Source organism: Podarcis filfolensis (genome assembly GCF_964270895.1).
Source record: "Podarcis filfolensis genome assembly, chromosome: 4".
Taxonomy (NCBI): Eukaryota; Metazoa; Chordata; class Lepidosauria; order Squamata; family Lacertidae; genus Podarcis; species Podarcis filfolensis.
The window spans coordinates 27,029,072-27,050,560 of NC_139607.1; the positions used below are offsets into that span (position 1 = coordinate 27,029,072).

The window sequence follows — 21,489 nt, forward strand, 5'->3', positions numbered from 1 at the left end:
ATACGGGCCAGTCTTGCCAGACTCTAGGGTTGTGCGCTCATCTCACTCTAGAGGCCGGGAGCCAGCGCTGTCCGCAGACACTTCCGGGTTACGTGGCCAGCGTGACAAGCTGCATCTGGCAAGCCAGCACAGCACACGGAACGCCATTTACCTTCCCGCTGGTAAGCGGTCCCTATTTATCTACTTGCACCCGGGGGTGCTTTCGAACTGCTAGGTTGGCAGGCGCTGGGACCGAACGACGGGAGCGCACCCCGCCGCGGGGATTCGAACCGCCGACCATACGATCGGCAAGCCCTAGGCGCTGAGGTTTTACCCACAGCGCCACTGCATCCCCCCATATATATATATATATGGGATCAAAATCTTTTAAGTGTATAGGGCCTCTAAAGTTCTTAATCCGACCTCTAGGTTGGGGGCAAAAGGACCACCTCCTGGTCCATGTGTTAAGACAGGCAGGGGAACATGTTTTCTAATGACTTCGACATTCCCAGTTGCTGGCTTTCAGAAAACAGACACTCAGCTGCTGCAGCATAGTAGTGGTGATGTGCCTCATCCGCTGGCTTTAAGGCCAGTTAGTCCCTACACCCTCTGAAGCAGTGGTGGGCTTTGGGCCCTCAAATTTCAGCTGCGCCCTGTGCGATGCTAAAATTCAGCCTCCTGCCTATTGTGCTCTGTTCTGCAGCATTGTTGTGGCTGCACTGGTTGCCTAAAACCACCTCTGCTGTGAAGTTGCCTTTCTTATTAGTTGTTCTAACATGACTGCCCTTGAACCTTGAAGTTGTGTTGGGCGTTCAGGTTCCAAAGAACATTTGCAAACCGTCGTTTGGGAGCCAAAACGTTCGACTCGCAAGGTGTTCAGGATCCAAGGCTGTATTTTAAAAGAGTAAACAATAGAATTTATCAACTTTGCTTTTCCTTTTTAACTGCCAAAGGCCTGTGCAGAGAGCAGCAGGTGATACCCCTGCCTGAAGCCCTGGAGAGTGTTTGCCAGTCAGAGTAAACATTTCTGAGCTAAACAGATAAGCCTTCTAACTTTTCTGGAAGGGCACCTTGGAGGAACACTGACAGACCGCTTTAGGAATGCCGTTCTAAAGCTTTTGAGCTTCGATTCAGAAGGGATTGCTCTTTCCGACAACAGTTTACAGTACAACCCTAACCATGCTGGACAGTCAGTGTGATTTAGTGATTAGTGTGTTGAACTAGGATCTGGAAGCCCAGAGTTCGAATCCCCACTCAGCCGCGAAGCTTGGGCCAGTCACGGTCTCTCAGCTTAATTTACCTCACAGGGTAGGTTGTGAGGATAAAATGGAGAGGGACAAGAACCTCCTACACCACCTTGATATCCTTTGAGTAATGGTGGGATAAATATAACAATTTAAGTGTCTACTCAGAAATAAGTCCTATTGAATGCAATGGGGCTAGCTCCAAAGTAAGTGGGGGTTAAGTTTGTAGTCTCTCATAAGGGGAAGGCTTTTGGCCACATGACCTGGAAAAACTGTCTGAGGACAAACGTCAGCTCCCTCAGCCAATAAAGCGAGATGAGCGCCGCAACCCCAGAGTCGTTCGCGACTGGACTTAACTGTCAGGGGTCCTTACCTTTACCTTTTCAGGAAAGGCTTGCTTATGTGATAAGGTTTATTTGAAGAGACCAGGTTAGTTTGGGGGAATTTGTGACTCCTATCCAGATTTCCCTAATCCTGAGAGCGGAGGAAAATAACCTCATCTTTCTTTTGTGTACATTGTGAGACAAATATATGGCAGAATTCCCGAACAGGTTTCGTGTGCCATCTCCATCCACAATGCACAAAAATTGTGACATTTGTTACTATGGCAACTAAACAGCAAAATAGATTTAATATCCTGGTAAAAGGGTATTCAGTGATTGAAATTCATCACATTCTGCCTGAGTGGTTGCTGTTGGTGTTGAGGCACCTGTATTGTCAGCTAGTGACAGGGTGGTGAAACAGGATCAATAATTATCATCCTGTGGATACCATGCCATGTCTTGCATGCAGCAAACTCCCCGTCCCCATTCACAACTGTGTTGAAATGTGGACTCCACCTCTGCAGTAATTTTTATTTTTTTAAAACACGAGTTCTTGCAAGGGTGCTCAGTCCTCGGTCATTAAGGCATCTTATCGCTGCAGTAAGCAGCAAGCCTCACAATTTATGCCCTGTCAACCTATTCTTTCCAAAGGTCGGTGCCTCCGTAATAGCGCTGCTGTAATTGAGACGACACTCGAGGACTGTCACACTAGAGGAGATATGATTATGTCATGGGTACTGGGTGTTCATTATTCATTCATGTCTATTCTAGCTGTCGCACTTGCTACAATTACAATGGCTCTCTAATGAGAAAAGGGTTTTGTAGCTACCCAACTATAGAATCTCTTCCTAGGGAGGGGAGGGGGGAAAAGCTATTCATAAAGATCTCTTAATGAGTTTCTCTTTAAAGTCCTTGAAGCATCCCCTTGTTCACATGGTCACCAAGACGGGTAAAGAATTATTTCCTTTCCGCCATTCAAAACAACACTAAAAGAGCAAAGTGCTATAGTTTATCATTACATATAGTCAGGTGGTGAAGGTGCCAAAACAGACAAAAATTAAGATGACACTGGGATGACAATACATTGGAAATGGTGAGAATGGGGGAATCAGTGTGCCTATTGCATATGACTAAACAATTTTGATTTTACAAACAAAGCAGAATCATTTATTGTTGTTGTTTAGTCGATTAGTTGTGTCCGACTCTTCATGACCCCATGGACCAGAGCACGCCAGGCATTCCTGTCTTCCACTGCCTCCCACAGTTTGTTCAAACTCATGTTTGTAGCTTCGAGAACACTGTCCAACCATCTCATCCTCTGTCATCCCCTTCTCCTTGTGCCCTCAACCTTACCCAACATCAGAGTTTTTTCCAGGGAGTCTTCTCTTCTCATGAGGTGGCCAAAGTATTGGAGCCTCAGCTTCACGATCTGTCCTTCCAGTGAGCACTCAGGGCTGATTTCCTTAAGAATGGATAGGTTTGATCTTCTTGCAGTCCATGGGACTCTCAAGGGTCTCCTCCAGCACCACAATTCAAAAGCATCAATTCTCTGACAATCAGCCTTCTTTGTGGTCCAGCTCTCACTTCCATACATCACTACTGGGAAAACCATAGCTTTAACTATACGGATCTTTGTCGGCAAGGTGATGTCTCTGCTTTTTGAGATGCTGTCTAGGTTTGTTATCGCTTTTCTCCCAAGCAGCAGGCATCTTTTAATTTCGTGACTGCTGCCACCATCTGCTGTGATCATGGAGCCCAAGAAGGTAAAATCTGTTGCTGCCTCCATTTCTTCCCCTTCTGTTTGCCAGGAGGTGATGGGACCAGTGGCCATGATGAAGCTGAGGAAATGGTGCAGCTCTTGGGTTAGTGTTAGGCTGCCAAATGGTCTCTCCTTTTCCCACTCACACTTCCATTGTAAAGCTTTATCTCTCCTCCCATGGGCTCATTCCTGTTTGGTATATGATGAATGTTTTGAGCTGCAGCACTTAATAATAAATACAGGGGTTTTTCATTATAGATGTACAGTACTTATCATCAACAAGTGAGAGTTTGGCTATGCAGAGCAGTAACAGCAGAACTGCTTGAGAATTTTTCATTATTATTCAGTATCATAAGTAGCGATAAGCTTAGGAAAAGATAAGCTTAGCAATGAAGGTGAGTTTATGAAGAGAGAAGCGTATCATTTCATAACTATGATCACTGCAAAGTGAGCTGGTAAAATAGGCTATGCCACTTCTGGCTGGCACGTGGGACATGGCACTTTTTAAATTAAAACAAACCAAACCAAACAAAGCTACTTGCAAGTAACGTACACATTGTTGAAAGAGCATCTGCTTCAGCCAATTTGCTGCTGTGATTGTTTTCTTATTTGTAGGGATATTTTTAGGTGGGAAAGTGTTACAAAGACTGGTCCTCTACCTGCAGCCTGAAATAGTTCAGTCTGTCTTACCTCCTTGTAGTCTATTACTTTATTTCCACCTCATGCGTGCATTCTCAGCTAATTAGTTCTTAGCTAATTGTGTGAAGTGGCCCTAGAGCAGGTGCAGGCAAACTCGGCCCTCCAGATGTTTTGCGACAACAATTCCCATCATTCCCGACCACTGGTCCTGTTATCTAGGGATGATGGGAGTTGTAGTCCCAAAACATCTGGAGGGCCGAGGTTGCCTATGCCTGCCCTAGAGCTAATATGGGAGTTAGCATTCTGTTCTCATAGTAGCTGTATGAGGTAGGTCCTTACTGTTCCCATTTTATAGAATGGGCAATTGCAGCTGAAGAAACCACCCAGGATCATTCCCTACAATGGAAGTCCCCCAGGTGCACCTACAACAAATTTATCCTATTAAATGTTTTAAATACCCCAGTGCATTGGTGTGGTGCGGGAAAAGGTTGCTAGCCCTTTTGAAGTGCTGAATGGCCTGTTTGCTATTTATTGGCACAGACCATTTACAGATTTAAACGATTCCCTGGTACGCATCTCTGTGGTGTTTGCTTAGCCATCCACAGGCTTTATTTATTTTTATTACTTTTAAAATTTATTTTAAAATATTCATAGACCACTTAAACATCAAAATGTGTCAAACTGGTGCACAAGTGAACGAAGGGCACCTGAGGCCAACAGCTAACAATAAAAGAGCATTAAATACAAAAATACTGTAGTAGTATTAGTTTTATATAGCATGGTTTGAAGAGATATTCTGACACGTTGGATTAAATGCCTGTTCAAAAACATTTGGAGCTTCCTAGGGAGTCAACTTGAAACAGTGCAATTTGGATGACCAAGTGTTTCATAATCAGGTTTCAGTAACTGTGTGAATATATAATAATCTAAGTCCACTTTTCTCTTTCTAGTTGATAGCGTCCATTGTGTTCATCAGCTTTGGAGTGGTAGCAGCTTTCTGTTGTGCAATCGTTGATGGTGTGTTTGCAGCCCGACATATAGTAAGTATGCCTTTTTAATATTCCTCTCTCCCCTGGTTAGCTTTTAATTTGTGCCTACTAAGCCATTTCTGGTTGTGGTGAAGATCTAGTGATCCACTTCAGGTTCAGCGTGTGAGTGGTGTACTTGGACCATTAGCAGTTATGGAACACGCACTTCCATGTGTTTAGTGTGGTTCGCATGTTAGGATCATTAGGAAAGGGACCGAAAATAAAACTGCCTATATGATAGTGCTTGCTTTGCAATTTTCTGGTGCAGCAACACTGCCTATGGTTATGGACACCACAACTCAAAAAGGATATTGTATAGCTGGGAAAGATGCAGAAAAGGGTAACCAAAACGATTAAACGAGGGTAACCAAAACGAAAAGCTTACAACACATGGGTTTTTAGTTTGGAAAAATGGTCTGTAAGGGCATTGGGGAACATGACAGGAGTATATATAGGGCAGCAGTTAAGGGCAGCATTCGAAACTCCCATTGCTCTAGGCGCATTTTGCGACAGGGAATTTCATCAGTGTGAGCAGTTTCTGATTTCTGGGTGCAGTACTGCGCCTAAGATTTCAGATTAAAACCACGGAGTGGAAGGAAAGGAGGACCTTTTTCTGCCTCCCCACTTCCAGCTACTCTCTGAAGACTGGAGAAGAGACCATTTTAAGAATATTAGGGTGGGCGGGCAGGGGAAGCATGCCTTTGGGTTTTTTTGCAGTCTTCAGATGGGGACTAGAACCGTGTGAAAAATGAACATAGGATTTTAGCTGCAGTTCATTCATTTTCAGCTTTGTATTCTCATTATAAAGAAAAGCGCGCCCTGGCATTCCCTTGTTGCACCCATAACCTAGGTTTAAGGTGCAACTGAGCCCCTAGCTCTCATATCTCAGTTTCTATCACTGGATAGCTGGTGAGCTGACTGAATTGCATTCCACCATTATAAAATTATGTGTGGTATGGAAAAAGTGGCGAGAGAGAGTTGTTTCCTTCTCTCTCTTTCATAATGATAGAAAACAGGGCCATTCAATGAAACTAGAAATGCTGGACGGTTCAGGACAGTACAAAATAAATGACTTCAGCGTGCAACACATGAGTGGGGAAATGCCTACTGTGCTCATAATAAAATAATAATAATGAATTTTATTTATACCCCGCCCTCCCCAGCCAAGAAGCCATGTCATGCTTGCAGGCTTCTCATACGCATTTGTTTGGCTGCTGTAAGACTAGGATGCTGGGGTTTTGGTATAATCCAGCACGGCTCTTCCTATGTTCTTATTATTTCAGAAATGTGTGCAGGGAAGTCAGTACTCTCCTGTACAGCAGACAGGGGTCTGAGGCAAAGTGATGTTCGATACCTAGGTAGGTTACTTCCTGAGTTTATGTCAAAACTTGAACTAGAGTAGGCTTTCCCAAACTTGGGTCCCCAGCTTTTTTTTTTTTTTACTACAGTTCCCATCATCCCTGACCACTGGTTCTGCTAGTTAGGGATGGTGGGAGTTGTAGTCCAAAAACAAACACAAGTTTGGGAAACCCTGAACTAGAGTCTTCCTGGTTCATAGTCTTGGTCCCTTGGTGCTCTGAAACTGTTGGGGAATTTAGTGAATCTGAGGGGGTGAAAGATGTGGAGATAATAAAAATTATATATAAAAAAATATAGAGCTGGAAGAGAGAAGTTAATTTCAAGGTACAGAAGTTTCACATACAAGTGTTGTTTTTTTCTTTTTTGAAAGTTAATGAATATATGGAAATATGGAAGAAAATAATAATTATTATTATACTCACTTCTTGAGGCTCCATAATTCCCCCCCCCAAAAAATGGGTCAGTATTGTGAGGAAACCACAGTATAAAAATATATGAAGTGACAGGATTGTGTGATGGAGTACTATTCATGTCAAATATAACTTAACCACCCTTGATCACAGTGAAATATATAATGTGGCATCTTATTTTTATTTCAATCATGTTTTCATTAGAAAGAGATGGCAATCGTTTATAAGAAATAATGCACAATCTTTTTCACTGTGTGCCTGTTTTCTTTTCTTTTTTGCCTGTTTTCTTAATGCAGATAATTTATTTCTTTCCTGCTTTTCTTAAAAAGTCATGAGCAAAATAATGAAAGTTAGCTATGTTCTGCCTTTCACAAAGTACCTCCAGCTTTTTAAAAAATAAAGGAGGGGGGGATCCATTGTTATCACATGTGAAGATGGCATAAATTTGGCACAAACACTACTGAAGAAAAATGTATTTCAGGATATATAGCTCCACATGATTTGCCCCATTCAGAGGAAAAAAACACTTCACTTAATAGAAAGCTCTATAGAAAAGCACTTACAAAAATTAGAAGCTGATGTAAAAGGGACTTGATTTAAAGTACCCCTGTCTCGTGTGAGAAACCGTAATACAGATGTCGTTTGCTTTGTTCACATTCATCCCAGCGTTTGTGTATTCAAAACCACTATTCACCTCCCCCCCCCCCATTTTTAAAAAAAGTGGAATGCCTGGATCAACTGAAACAAATAAAGGTGGAAGTAGTTTGTAATGATGTTAGTTCGGGGCAGGGCGGGGGGAATACAGATATTACAGGAATCCATTATCTGTGAATCATGTTTGTTGGCGGTATATTGTTACACAGCAGTAGAGCTGGCCCTTGCATGTAACTTAATATCCTTTCAAAACAACAAAACAACCTTTTCACCAGGCATGTAGAAGACAGTTGCTCCCCCTTGTGATTCTATAGCTTGGTGGGGGGCGGGGGTGAGGACAAACTTTCAAGGCAGGTCTCTTCATCCAAATACAGTGGTACTTCAGGTTACATACGCTTCAGGTTACATACGCTTCAGGTTACAGACTCCGCTAACCCAGAAATAGTAACTTGGGTTAAGAACTTTGCTTCAGGATGAGAACAGAAATCGTGCTCCGGTGGCAGCGGGAGGCCCCATTAGCTAAAGTGGTGCTTCAGGTTAAGAACAGTTTCAGGTTAAGAACAGACCTCCCGAACAAATTAAGTACTTAACCCGAGGTACCACTGTACTTAAAAGGGAATGGTGTGGGTTGGGAGGATAAGGTATTTATTTTGCAATGCGCTTCTCCAACCAAAACATGTCTAAACAAATGTGAATATTAGTGGGGAGGTGTGCATAAAATGTATCTATTAGTGAAAATAACATACAAAATGCATTCTATTAGGGACGTTGCTTGGGGGAAAAGTGCACGTTAGGGAAAGAGTGCACACACACAAAAATGTATTTTTGAAGAAATTTATACTATAAAGTGCTGATGAATGCTGAGGATTACCGGTAATTGCAATCTAATGATGGCATGTGAGCAGAATTTAAGACTGGGAAAATGAGAACCTGAGGGAAGTCAGATTTGACAGTCAAATTCAGTGTAGTTTGCTTCTGAGTAAGTGTCATAGGATTGTACTGTTAGGTACTTTTCCTTCTGGGATATGGGTGGCGAGGTCTAAACCACTGAGCCTCATGGACTTGCCAATCAGAAGGCTGGCAGTTCGAATGTGCACAATGGGGTGAGCTCCCATTGCTCTGGCCCAGCTTCTGCCAACCTAGCAGTTCAAAAGCACGCCAGTGCAAGTAGATAAATAGGTACCACTGCGGCGGGAAGGTAAATGGCATTTCCTTGCGCTTTGGTTTCCTTCACGGCGTTCCGTTGCACCAGAAGCGGTTTAGTCATGCTGGCCACATGACCCAGAACGCTGTCTGTGGACAAACGCTGGCTCCCTCAGCCTGAAAGCGAAATGAGCGCTGCACCCCATAGTCGCCATTGACTGGACTTAACTGTCCAGGGATCCTTTACCTTTACCTTTTACCTTTACTTCTCCTTCTCCTTCATCAAATAGTAATCAGTATCAGTTAATTTTTAAGAGTCTGGCAAAATCCTGAGTGGGGAGGCCCTTACTAAAAGTTTAACCTCTTTCATTATGGATCCTTTTTTTAGGAATTTGTGAATTCCATGGTGCCATCTGGTGGCTTTTTTCCGGAACAGGAGGGCATTTCTGCGAAGAACCTCATCCTGTTCCATAAAAACCACAGTATCATACATAGAACATGCTATAAAATGAAGATTTGGGACAGCATGATGCATGAATCATGCTAATTTTAGTGCCAGGGAGCTTTTGACGCTAAAAATCCCACAGGGCTGACTTTGTTAGTCTGTTGCCTTAGAAACAAACAAAGAATCCTGTGACACCACAGAGACTGATAAATTTGTTATGGCATAAATGGTTGTGGACCTCAGGCCATTTCAAATAACCAGAATGGCGCCTCTTGTTCACACATGTCTACACTTTCTCCACTTAACCGTATTGACATAGTTTTTGGAAAAACCAATGCTACCAGTAAAATTCATTCTATTTATTGGCTCTCTGTAAAAATAGAAGCAATTCTGTTGATAAATGGCAAGGCAGTAGGAAACCGAACTCAAATAATATGCAATGCCTCCCCACAATTAAATTAGCCAATCGCTTTGAAGGAAAACGTTAGGCCTATTTTTCCTTCTCCATGGTGGTGCAAGATGCAAAATCATAACTAATTACCTTTAATATCATTTCCTGAGTGAGTCATTAACGTAATTGCACAGCTCATATGGTAATTTCTTTTATAAAAAAATTAAATTAGCATTCATCATTCCGAATGGGAAAGTAACTTTAATTCACTTCTTGGGTTTAGATTTTCTTTGTGTTTAAAGCTCTGCGGCCTATTTTATAGCTTTGTTTTATTTTTCTCAAGAGCTTTTACATGATTGGTGATGATTAGTTGAAGGGACAAAGAACTTGCAGCTGTCCAAATGTTTTTTAACTACAACTCCCACCAACCCTAGCATAGCCAAAGCTCAGGGGTAATGGTACTTGTATGCCAACAACATCTGGAAGGCTGTAGGTTCTCCTTTCCTGATTGAAAGCAAATATCTGGGTGTTTTCCTAGAGATGGTATGAAATGTATATGCAATTTTCCTGGTATTTCTGTATTTTGAAAATGTGTCTCAGGCTACGCGGTTTGCTGCAACTTTTATGCCATTAATTCCTTTCTTCCAAATGGGGCTGTGCTTACAAGGCTGTAGCCTGGACCCAGATTGTGACCTAAGTGCAAACAGTTTCTCAGGTTGCCAGCAGGACCATTTCAATTAGCAACAAGCCATCAATAACATGATGGAAAACTGGACTTTTCTCAGGCAATAAGCATGTTGATACAGTTGTAAGGTGTAGCTTCCAACTTACTGGAAAACAAAGTTGCCCATAGGACACAAAGGCTTAAAACTACAGTGGTACCTCGGGTTAAGTACTTAATTCGTTCCGGAGGTCTGTTCTTAACCTGAAACTGTTCTTAACCTGAAGCACCACTTTAGCTACTGCCGCGCCGCCGGAGCCCTATTTCTGTTCTTATCCCGAAGCAAAGTTCTTAACCTGAAGCACTATTTCTGGGTTAGCGGAGTCTGTAACCTGAAGCGTATGTAACCTGAGGTACCACTGTACATATTAAGAGTCTTGGTTAAGGCTCTTTTTGTCTAGGGAGACACATTAGAACTTTCCATACAGAAGCACAAGATTGGTTGCTGAGGTGTTTGAACACCTTGTTTATTACTCTTATATTTTAATATTGTATTGTGAGTGACACGTGTATTGTTTAAGCGCTACGTGCTTTTCTGTGAATTTGACAATTGTTTATTTTGCACCAGAAAAATAGTAGCATCCCTTTTTAAGAGGGGTGAAAGAGATTAATATATTTTTTGGATATGCAAGTAGGAAAAATCCAAGTCTGAGTGGCGTTAGAATATATCACCATGGCATCACTGTTTGTTTGAAAACTGGCTTGAAAATAGTGCTGTGTTTTTCAACCCAGGAACATATGTTCCATGTCATCATAAAATCAAGCAAAGTTGAGTTGGCAGAAATTACTTCACAAGGACTTTACAGCAAGGTGCTTTATTTTAACGCTATTTGTAGTGATGTTACAAATGTGGATTTTTTTTTTATGCAGTGCCATGACAACAAATGTATAGCAGATAAACAAAAAAAGTGCTTGGCCCAAAAAAAGCTACGGAGAACATGGAAGCATTCATAATTCTTATAAATATATCTGATCACTTACCTCTCCTGATTTTTGCAGTAATCACAGTGATCTGCCTGGCTTAGAGCTTCAACTTACTGGCCTTAGTATTTTATCTCAAAACTGCTGAAGAAGTGTAACTTAGACATATGTTTAGAAGTTTCGCTATATAGAGGGGTATCTGCCAGGAGCTACTAATTTCATAGTCAGCAGCAGAGAGTAAAAATAGAAAAATGCAGATACTGCAAAGGAAAGATGAATTCTCTGCCTGGCAGCATATAGAATCCCAAGCTCAAGACAAAGTATACCCCAAATACATTATAGGTTTTGTGGCATTGTCTCATAAGTTCAGATCCACTGTGAGCACATTCAAATCTAAATAAAGGGGATATAATTTTTTTGCACGTGAGAACAAATTCTGCCAACCTGCTGAACTATTGGGTAGTTATGGGCTGTAACCAAGGTTGCTTCTCAGATACTTGTAAGAAGTACCAGTTGCTTTGTCTTGCTTTTAAAATATCAAATTATTTTGTTCTGTTTTTAAAAATATACATTAGTGCCCTTGGGGTGTTAGAGGAGCAGTAGTACCTGTGATGGGGGACACATTGTGCTCCTTCTGGGGTCGTTTGTCCACCTTTGGTCCCCACCCAGCTCTCACCTGTGGCTCCTAGAAGCTGTCAGCATGCAACAACAGCCAGACCCCGAGAAATGGCTTCGACTGACTGGCAAAACTGGGTGAGGCCAGCTGATGGGTCTCAGACTCTTGGTGAATTAGGGACTTCACCCAGCATGCAAAGGCAGGATCCAGCAGATTTAGCATAGTGGGTCCAACGGTCAAGGAGCCAGTTTCTGCATGTGCTGTAGAGGGAAGTGAGGGTGAAATATACTCAGAGTCGCAAAGTGATTTCATGCTCTTTATTCAGCTCATAGTGGTGAGGAGGAATGAATGAAAGTCCCCTCAAAGTATCTGCTTTATATACATTATTTACACAATGGGCTGCACATGATTGGCTAATTCCGGAATTCTACTGTAAGCCAATCAAGTTGTGGATTCACTTCTATCTGGAGCATGATTGGGTGGTTCCTGCCAACCAATCATACTGCTGCATTGTTCTAGGACCAATCAGACTGCTGCATTCTGAATCCTATTGTTCTAGGACCAATCAGACTGCTGCAGTTTGGATCCTATTCAACTCAGTACATAACACCGGGGCAGATGGGACTCATCAATCTGGAAAGGTAGCCCGTCTAGGAAAAGGAAGCTTTGTTCCCAAACTTCTGTTGCCTTGTGGGATATCTTCAGGAGAAGAAAAGGCTAAGGAGTAAACCGTATACCGTACAAATCCAGAGTGGAGTCCCTAAGGTGGTTGGATGGTGTCTTGTATTCCTCCTTCTGGCAACTCCTGCAGCCCAGCTGGTGCCAAATGTATTGCTCTGCTTTCTTTTGGACCACATGAGCGAAGCCGATGGTCTTGTTGTCTGGGCATCCCAGGACCTCCATACACACAGCCCAGGCTTGTGCCCCAAAGAAATCACTTGGGTGCTGCTAACACAGCAGTTTGGCATCACCCACAGAAGCACACTCTGTTGTTTGAGGCAGATGGATGGCTTTCAATCATATTCTCAGGGCAGTTGAATTGTCAGTTGGTTTTGGATTTCTAGCTCACTCAGTCTCAAACATGGGCAGTGAATGAAAACATTTAAGCTCGGGGTAGGGAGCCTTTTGTTAGATTCCATGTGCAATCAGATGAAAGTCTGATGGATCATGCAATGTGTGTCCTTGCTTTGGAAAGCTAGTGTAAGCTTTAAAAGATCTGTAGCTTGTGCTTTCTGATTTCACACTTTCTATGAGTTGTACATAGAACTCTAGCTACATTCCTCTAGAGGGCGCACATGCTCTTCCTAATATTGGAAACTTTTATTTTAAAAAAGTAGTTCAGCATTCTGTTCTCACAATTGCCAACTAGATGCCCATGGGATGCTGACAAGCAGAATGTAAGTGCAGTAGGAGTCTATCATTCTGAACTGATGTTCAGGGGTCACTGAACATGACTAGTAGTCTCTGAAGGCCATATCCACCATGAATTTGTCAAATCCCCTTTTAGAGCTGTTCAGACGGCCAACCATCACTACATGTTCTAGTGGTGAATCCCAGTTGTTATTATGGATCTATGTCAGAGGATCAGAGACCCTTGTATATAAGTCAGCAATCAGGATTTTCACCTAAGTCTATACACAAATGAATACTGGGGGCTATTGAAAACTCTCCCAACACAGAGGTTTTGGACATTTATCATTGCAGGGCAATGACATGAAGTGAGATTCTCTTGCACCATTCTGCAGGTTGTGGAAAGCTTGTGGTCATTACTGTGGGTGTCTATGTGAGTTTTGATGACACAGTATAAGAGATATTCTGCTTATGCACACGTTGAAATAAATGATTTGTGGACGTAGCATGTGTTGGACAGCAGTTAGCAAATAAAGCTGTCCAGTGAGTTCTTTATAGACAGTTCAGTAGCAGTATTATTCTAGCTTTTAGATTTGGTCCATTTCACTTTTCCATTAGATTTGGTCCATTTCACCTTGCTGCTGTTAAGCAATTATAATGCCTATAGATATGCACTGTTTGTATTACTCAGGGTAAAGGGTGTGATTCCATGTGATTTATGAGCTACTTAAAATAAAATCAGGTTTCGTCTCATTTTGATTCCTTATCTGGGGGAAGGGGTTTGTTAGAAAGCTCCATTTACAAGCAAAGCTTCCCACACTGATTTTTTAAAAAGTAATCTAGTTTGGAATCTCTGCAAGTTTGATTCACAGAGTTAAGCTTGAATTTAAGCTAACCACCAAAAGCAACAACTTTAAGCATGGTTTGTGGCACAGTAACCAAATTCTGCATGGTTTGTGTGTGTAGCAAGACAAGATAGAGTGTTTGGTGGGGAACAAAGTTGATTTGATTGTAATTGGAAAACTGGTTTGGGATATCCTACTTTTCCTGAAGACTCAGGCTGTGTTCACACATAGACTCTGAAATGCACAGGGGTCATTTCCCCCCCGTGTTATTTTGTACATAGATGTTTGCGGTTGTACACACCTTCATCTAAAGCAGCAGCTACTCTCTGCGTTGTCTGTACCCACAGATGGTGATGTTTTAAACTAGTGTGCAATTGTGTTTTCTATTCCTCTCTCCTCAATTAGTGTTTCCCCATATTTTTTATTTTTTTTAAAAGCCAGTCTTTTGAAAGGTGCTGGAAACTTGTATGTTGATATACAAATGATATATATCAGTATAAAGAAGCAGCTAAGTTACTGTACTGCTTCCTGTTTGCCTATTTCATTCATAGGCAAGTCAAACATACATTCCCGGCACAAGATGGATTATAACTGTTCATTTAGACTGACAGTGTCAGTCAAAGATGACATGGGGATGGCATGTGTACAGCACACCCAAAAGGTGCCTGCCTCCATCACTGAATGCATATTGCCATGCGGGGTATGCACAACCTCAGGCTTGCAGTCTTGAGTCAGCGCTTGGATCCTGCAATGCTCCTGAATGCACAAGAACTTTGATCAAACAAAGAATTCGTTAAGCATGTAACTGGATAAAAGAGGAGGGAATGCCCAAGCACAGAGTTTATTTCCAATATTCCTGACTATGCTTTGGAGGATGACATGTAGGAACTGTTAGGATTCTTGCTTCGTGTTTGCAGTCATGAGATTGTTGTCTATCACATGACGGTGTATGTTTTCATTCCACAGTGTGGGAAGTGATGGAGACAGGATGTTTTGATGTTACCGTGTTACTGTGGCACTATTGCGCTTTGTTTCTTTCTCTCTTTGCTGTCTGGTAAGAAAGAGGAAGGAGCTAAAGCAGAATGCTCTGAGTGTTATTATATGTAAATAAAGTAGATTAGCCAAAATGCTGTGCTGCTGAGCTTTGTTACGCGAACTGCCAATACTCTGCAGGATCGTAAGTGTGCTGGTGCCTCTTGGTATCAGTTGCTGTGATGTTTGGGCTGAAGAAAGCTTTTGAAGCTCCCGAACGACCAGGAGGGAGAGAACATGCCAGTCGGGCATGTGTCTCTACCAGGGTCCCACATGAGAGTAGGATGATCCTAACGGGAACTAGTTTTCGTTACTGCCCAACTGCTCTTGATATTAGGAATTGTTTTAGGAGATCCTATCTAAATCCTATCTAAATGTTTATTTCTATAACTTAAACCTTCAAAATTGCAGTGTATGAATTGCCACCAGGGTAGAATCAAGCCTTGCATATGCATCAGTAAGGATGATTATATTTTCCCAACACACATTACCCTCCTTGCTGAACATAACCACTTATGTCTTGCTTCCAAGCCAACAATTGTGTGTTAGAAAGGAAACACGTGGCAAAGTGTTCCTTGGCTATCTAATTATCTAAATGGACTTAACAACTTTACAAAATTGATCCAGTTTGTCTGGGAGATAATTGCAATAATGTATCTCAAAGCCTTATCTTTTTTCCTCTTCTTTTTTGCAGGAACCCAGGCCTTTATATAATAAACGGTGCCAGTATTATTCAAGTGGAGTTGGATTCTTATATGATGTTTACCAGACCGAGGTAAGCTATTATAGTGTAGTTTTTGTAGCTTTATGAATGGGGAAAGCCACTTCCAAGATGACTAGGAGTATAAATGTTTTGCAGTCAAAGCACTCAGCCACTTTGGATTTATTTTCCAGACTTAAAACACACTATCATATTTGTAACAAGAATATTTTCTTTGGAATCAGAGCTATTCTCATTCCATTCTTGTTGCTTAATGGTCCCTTGGAATGCATTCCTTAGACATAACTCGTTTTTTTCTTCTTTCTCTTTTTTACTGAGTGGCATATTGTCATATATACCCAAGTTCAAGTTAATAGGTTTATACTGGCCCCAAACTACTGGCCCCAAACTACAACTCCACAGTGTAATAGTCTGACACGGTCCAACAATGTCTGCATTTCGTATTCAGATTTATTTTGGGTTGTGGTTCTGCAGCCAAGTACAGGAGCAGTTGTGGGCAAATGGACTTTTGACTAAAACCTTACACTGAATACATATTATTTTTGGTCTGTGTTACTGTATGTTTTATGCCTAGCGTATATATGTTGGCAAGTTCTGAACAAAAGGCCCATCTATTGTTTTGCAAGCAGGACAAGGAACAGAAACAAAATCGGCCCCAAGGAAAGATGAATTCTGTAAAATAAAACAGAACAAGGCTACCTAACGAAGTGGAAGGGGATTTGAGCAGCCATTTTGCTCATGGGGATTTGTTTCCAAAACAGCTCCTTGATAGATCAGGGCGAAGCACACTTCTAATTTCTGACCACAGTGCATGGTGTAAACTTAGTGGACAGAACTTCAAGTCTCCCAAATGAAGATTTGCTGCCTCCTCTTTCTTCAGGTGACATGTTACACCTTAAACAGCAAGTGTCAGCTGAAAGTGAAGAGTAACACATGCTACTGCTGCGATTTGTACAATTGTGAAAAGTAAGTACCTGTGGACAGCAGGTTTGAAGGACTTCTGTCAGTCAGAGCCTCTTCAGCCACAATCTGTTGTAACCCAATGGATGCTGCAATCTGTAGTCTTATAAAGCAGACACGTATCTTCCTGCAAAAGTCACTATTATAGGAGGAGCCTATTCATTTGTTTTTTCAGCCAGGCATGTGTTTATAATGTTAGTCATAAAATCTGGGGAGAAACTTTGCTTCTCAGTAGCATTACCTGGCTCTCTAATACAAACCCACTCAGAATGAATGACGCAGTAGAATACATCAGCCAGGCCTCTTTTACTCCAGTTCTGATGATCTGCTATTAAACACAAGTTCAGTGGGGAATGGGCAAATGACTAGGTTTTCCCCCTGTGATTATTATTATTCCACTCATCTGACTGGGTTACTCCAACCACTCTGGGTGACTTCCAACAAATTAAAACACAGTAAGACTTCAAACATTTAAAACTTCCCTATGCAGGGCTGACTTTAGATTTCTTCTAAAAGTCAAGATAGTTGTTTATTTCCTTGATCCAAAACACCCTCCTTTACTAATATGCATGTTAGCACTTGTAGAAGAAAATGCCATGTTTTTGTGAGAGACCAAAGTAGAGTGGGCAGAAGGGGAACCCAGTTGGAAAGTAGCTTGTAGATTTTGTAACTAATAGACAGAGGGCCTTCTCGGTAGTGGCGACCGCCCTGTGGAATGCCCTCCCATCAGATGTCAAAGAAATAAGCAGCTATCCTATTTTTAAAAAAACACCTGAAGGCAGCCCTCTTTAGGGAAGTTTTTAATGTTTAATGCTGTGTTGTTTTTAACACTCGATTGGGAGCTGCCCAGAGTGGCTGGGGAAACTCATCCAGATGGGTGGGGTATAAATATGTTGTTGTTGTTGTTGTTGTTGTTGTTGTTGTTGTTGTTGTTGTTATATAAACAGATTCATTTATTCTGCCTGCCCCAAGCAGTGGCTTTAATTTCTTTGTATGCTTTCTATCCAGAATTTACTTAGGTTACTCTCTTTGCTTGGGCCACTTCCTGCTCAGATGCAAACATTAGGATGACTTTCAGACATTTTTGTTTTCATTTTTTTTTGTTTTCAAATTTCTAGTCTACCCTATACCTAACCACAGCCATTCAAAAAAAAATAATAAAATCTAGCCACCCTCCAGAAGTAGTACACATTGGAAAATTCCTTCCATCACAATGTCTGGCGAACTGCTATATTTTCAATATCAGAAATGTCATCAGTTTTTCATTGTTTGAATGAGAGGACGAAGGGAAAAGTAGGTGCATTCTGGGACATCTGTGTGCAAAAGTCCACACGGATGTGCTCTGGGTTTTCTTTTTGTAAATTGCTGCTGATGTGATGTTCTTCCCTCCCGCCCCACCCCCTTCTCACCAGCTCAGAACACTCTACCAGCTATTACGAGTTCCTTGGCGTGAACAGCTGTCAGGATGTGGTCCACTTGTACCGGTTGCTCTGGTCCTCCACTGTCTTGAACATCATCGGGTTGTTTCTTGGCATAGTCACAGCAGCCATACTTGGGGCATTTAAAGATGTGGTAAGTCTCAAAATGCTAGAGGCATTTTATACCGATGGGAGTCTACGCAGTAGGCCTCGGCCTTCCATGCAGAACATGTGGTTGGGGCTATTGCACAAGGAATGTCTGGAGGGAGGGGATTAACTCTTTTGTTGTCAAAAGTACATTTACAAGTTAGGAAAAGGCATGTCCCCCAGACCAATGTGCCTCGGCTGTTGCTGTAACTGCCTTATCGGGTGCACACCTAGGAGTAGCAGAGAGACCCGAGCTGTGGATGAGCAGGAGAAAGATTATGCCTGCATGTAACCTGTTTCTGCTCCTCCCTGTTCAGTCCTCCCCTGGTCCTGTGGGAGGCAGTAGAGCAGGAGAGGTGGGGACAGCAGGAGAAGATGTGGAAGCCCTTGACTTTACACCAGCCTGACCTCTCTCTCCTTTCTCTTGCACATGTTTTCCACTCTCCAATCCTACAGCTTCTCCTGCTTCTGCCTCTTGTCTCCTGGCTGTTAATGTCTCTTCCAGATCACAGATCCCTTCTCCCAGTGCCCACTCATCAAAATTCAGCCACCACCCCTCAGTGTCCAAACAGTCCCTGACATCTTGTATTTTGATGTTGTTGCAGCCTAGCCTAGAACTTTATGTGAAAGGGCAAGTAATAAAAATAATGTTTGGAGGTGCTAGGTGTGGAGTGCTAGGTTTACCCAGAGATTCCAGGGTGTCTGTAAGTCTTTGCTTGTGCAGCTGTATGTGTGAAGTCCCCACCCCTATAGATGTTTGCACTGTACATGCAGACACCATGGGGTGAGGCAGGGACTTCTTGACACATGTAGCATCAGGGGTCGTGATATTTCGTACAGCTCTGCTCCCATGTTGTTAGAACACCTGAAGGCTAGCATATCGTCACCTTGACACATCAAAGGTGCCCTGCACATGCAGATGTCTAGCTGCATGAGGAACTGCACATAAAGTTCCTGAGTCTTAAAGCAGCCTTCTTCAACATGATGCCCCCCAGATGTTTAGGACTACAACCCCCTAAGCCAAGAGTTGTAGCAAGAAACGTCTGGAGGACACCAGCTTGGTAAAGGTTGCATTTATCGTTATGGTTCCATGAGTGCTGCTGCAGTAAGGTGTTTTTGTTTTTGTTTTGCCATAATTATTTTTTGACTGCCGGACCCAGTCTTCTGCCCCCTCTCCCCTCAAATGGCTGATGTCATTGCCCAAAATCTGTCTATTTACACCACAGATGATGGGTTAAAGTTGGGATTAGGGTACATGCATGTTCAGCAGCCCACTGATACTGAACGTCCAGAGCTGCTCTGTGCAGTGAGGCCTTGAAAACCCATGGATTTAAACAGAATTTAAGCAGCCTAATTTTGTACAGGATTTTTTGCACTTTGCCATTTTTTGTACTTATTTTAATGACGAAAGTTGTCTTGGTTTAGTCTCCCCCAAGCTGCGTATCTGCATTTCATGCAGCTGGTTGATACATTACTCTCTGAGATGCTCTTGATTCCTCAAAAGACAGGCAGACGCTTTCTAAATTATTCATTTAAGGCATACATGTTCTTTTGTGACCTAGATGCCTGAAAATATTGGTTGGAACAGTAATCTTTAGGATGGAAGCCACATGCAGGATAAATAGAACTTCCTTAGTTCTCTGCTTGTTGTGCTCATGCTGGATTTCCATGCATCTATTAGCCGAGGATGATGCCTGAATATGCCAGCACCTTTGAAAGTCACACTGAATTTGGAGGACCTGTGTATGCACCAAATATCACGTAGTGTAAAGTTTCACGTTGAGCTAGCATTTGCCATCTTGCAGTTTAATGTCAGGTGAAAGAAAGGCAATTTGAACCAGTAAATCTTTTCAGAGTTTCAAATCCTTATTCCTGGATTTGGTTTTTATGAATACAATCCAGCTGGAGACGACTGGCACAAGGTCCAAACAGTGCTATTTCCAAATCCTACTTAAGTTGTTAATAGGGAGCAATTTCAGTTTCCCACAATGCATATTTTGTCATGGTGCCTTCCTGCTCCTCAGGCCACAAAGAGAATCGTAACCATTTTTTAATTTGAAGTTTGCATGCCAGTTCATTACAGCTTGCTCAAAGTATTGTTAGAGATTTCGTTGAGGTTAGCATTCAAGTCCCAAAGCAAATGGCAAGGAAATAAATTGTGTCAGTTGTATTTCACTAGCGAGTGAAAAGTACGGATAAATGGTTTCTTGAGGCTAAATTCCTGGTATCTACTTTGCTTCTGGATTTCCATGTTTGTTTGTGTGAAGTAAACTGCTAATAGATTTGAGTCACTTCCCCTCTCCTCCCTTGAGCAGTGTCAAGGGTCAGCACTGGACTGGGAGAAGACATTAAATAGAGCAGGGGCAGGCATCCAAGAAGAATGCAGGGAAGTAAGAATAAGTGAGGGGAAACGGAATTGTTCTTCTAAATGTCATCATCCCCTAAAGCTCTTAAAAATAGCTCTTGAATTTATGAGCTTGGCATGATAGTTAAAAACTGTGCACATGAGTAAAAAATTGCTGCATGTTCTTTGAAAATTTGACATTGAGAGGCTGGAGAAGGGGTGGCCCTTACGCTGGCCTGGGGTCTTACTGTGGAGGAATCATAACACTCAATGCACATTTGAAAAGAAGAACTACCGTATTTTTTGCTCTATAAGACTCACTTTTTCCCTCCTAAAAAGTAAGGGGAAATGTGTGTGCGTCTTATGGAGCAAATGCAGGCTGCGCAGCTATCCCAGAAGCCAGAACAGCAAGAGGGATTGCTGCTTTCACTGCACAGAGATCCCTCTTGCTGTTCTGGCTTCTGAGATTCAGAATATTTTTTTTCTTGTTTTCCTCCTCCAAAAACTAGGTGCGTCTTATGGTCTGGTGCGTCTTATGGAGCGAAAAATACGGTATTTACAGGAAGCCCCACTATGCTTCCTTCCCATCTCAAGCACTCTTGACTAGTGTGTGGTCTCTGAAAAAATGTTGAATTTGGTGTGTTACCATTTGCACTGCATTCTGCTACCGGGCTGCTTTTCTCGGGTAGTCACAGCAGTCAGACGAAATAGAGAGAATGCTCGGTGAAATAATTTCCCCCAAACAACATGCCTTTTAAAAAGAGGAGCTTGGTGCATTTGTTCCACAGATGCATTTGGACTTCCACAGAGACATTTTTGTAACTATTTGTAGTCCTTCAGAGAAAGGCATTTTCCTTACACCGGCAGCTGTGTGCTCCTTGAAATGTGTAAAAGTGGAAAGCTATTCCTATTACACACATTCTGGTCTACGTTGAAAGTTGGGCAGGGGACACAATGCATTCTAGTGTGTTAAGGTCACAAGCAGGGGATGTGCCTGACTCAGCTCCCTTCCTTAAAAGTGTTTTGCAAGGAACAAATAG

At 42.2% G+C, this 21,489-nt stretch overlaps 1 protein-coding gene across 3 annotated transcripts in view; it reads left to right on the forward strand.

Moving 5' to 3' along the window:
* TMEM255B (transmembrane protein 255B) overlaps positions 1 to 21,489 on the forward strand; it is a 59,641-nt gene that overhangs the window by 35,261 nt on the left and 2,891 nt on the right. For all 3 annotated transcript variants that reach the window (XM_083610984.1, XM_083610983.1, XM_083610985.1), the window contains 4 exons: positions 4,895 to 4,984; positions 15,554 to 15,634; positions 16,461 to 16,546; positions 17,953 to 18,112. In XM_083610984.1, coding sequence (XP_083467110.1) covers positions 4,895 to 4,984; positions 15,554 to 15,634; positions 16,461 to 16,546; positions 17,953 to 18,112 — 417 coding nt within the window. The remainder of the gene's footprint in view (positions 1 to 4,894; positions 4,985 to 15,553; positions 15,635 to 16,460; positions 16,547 to 17,952; positions 18,113 to 21,489) is intronic.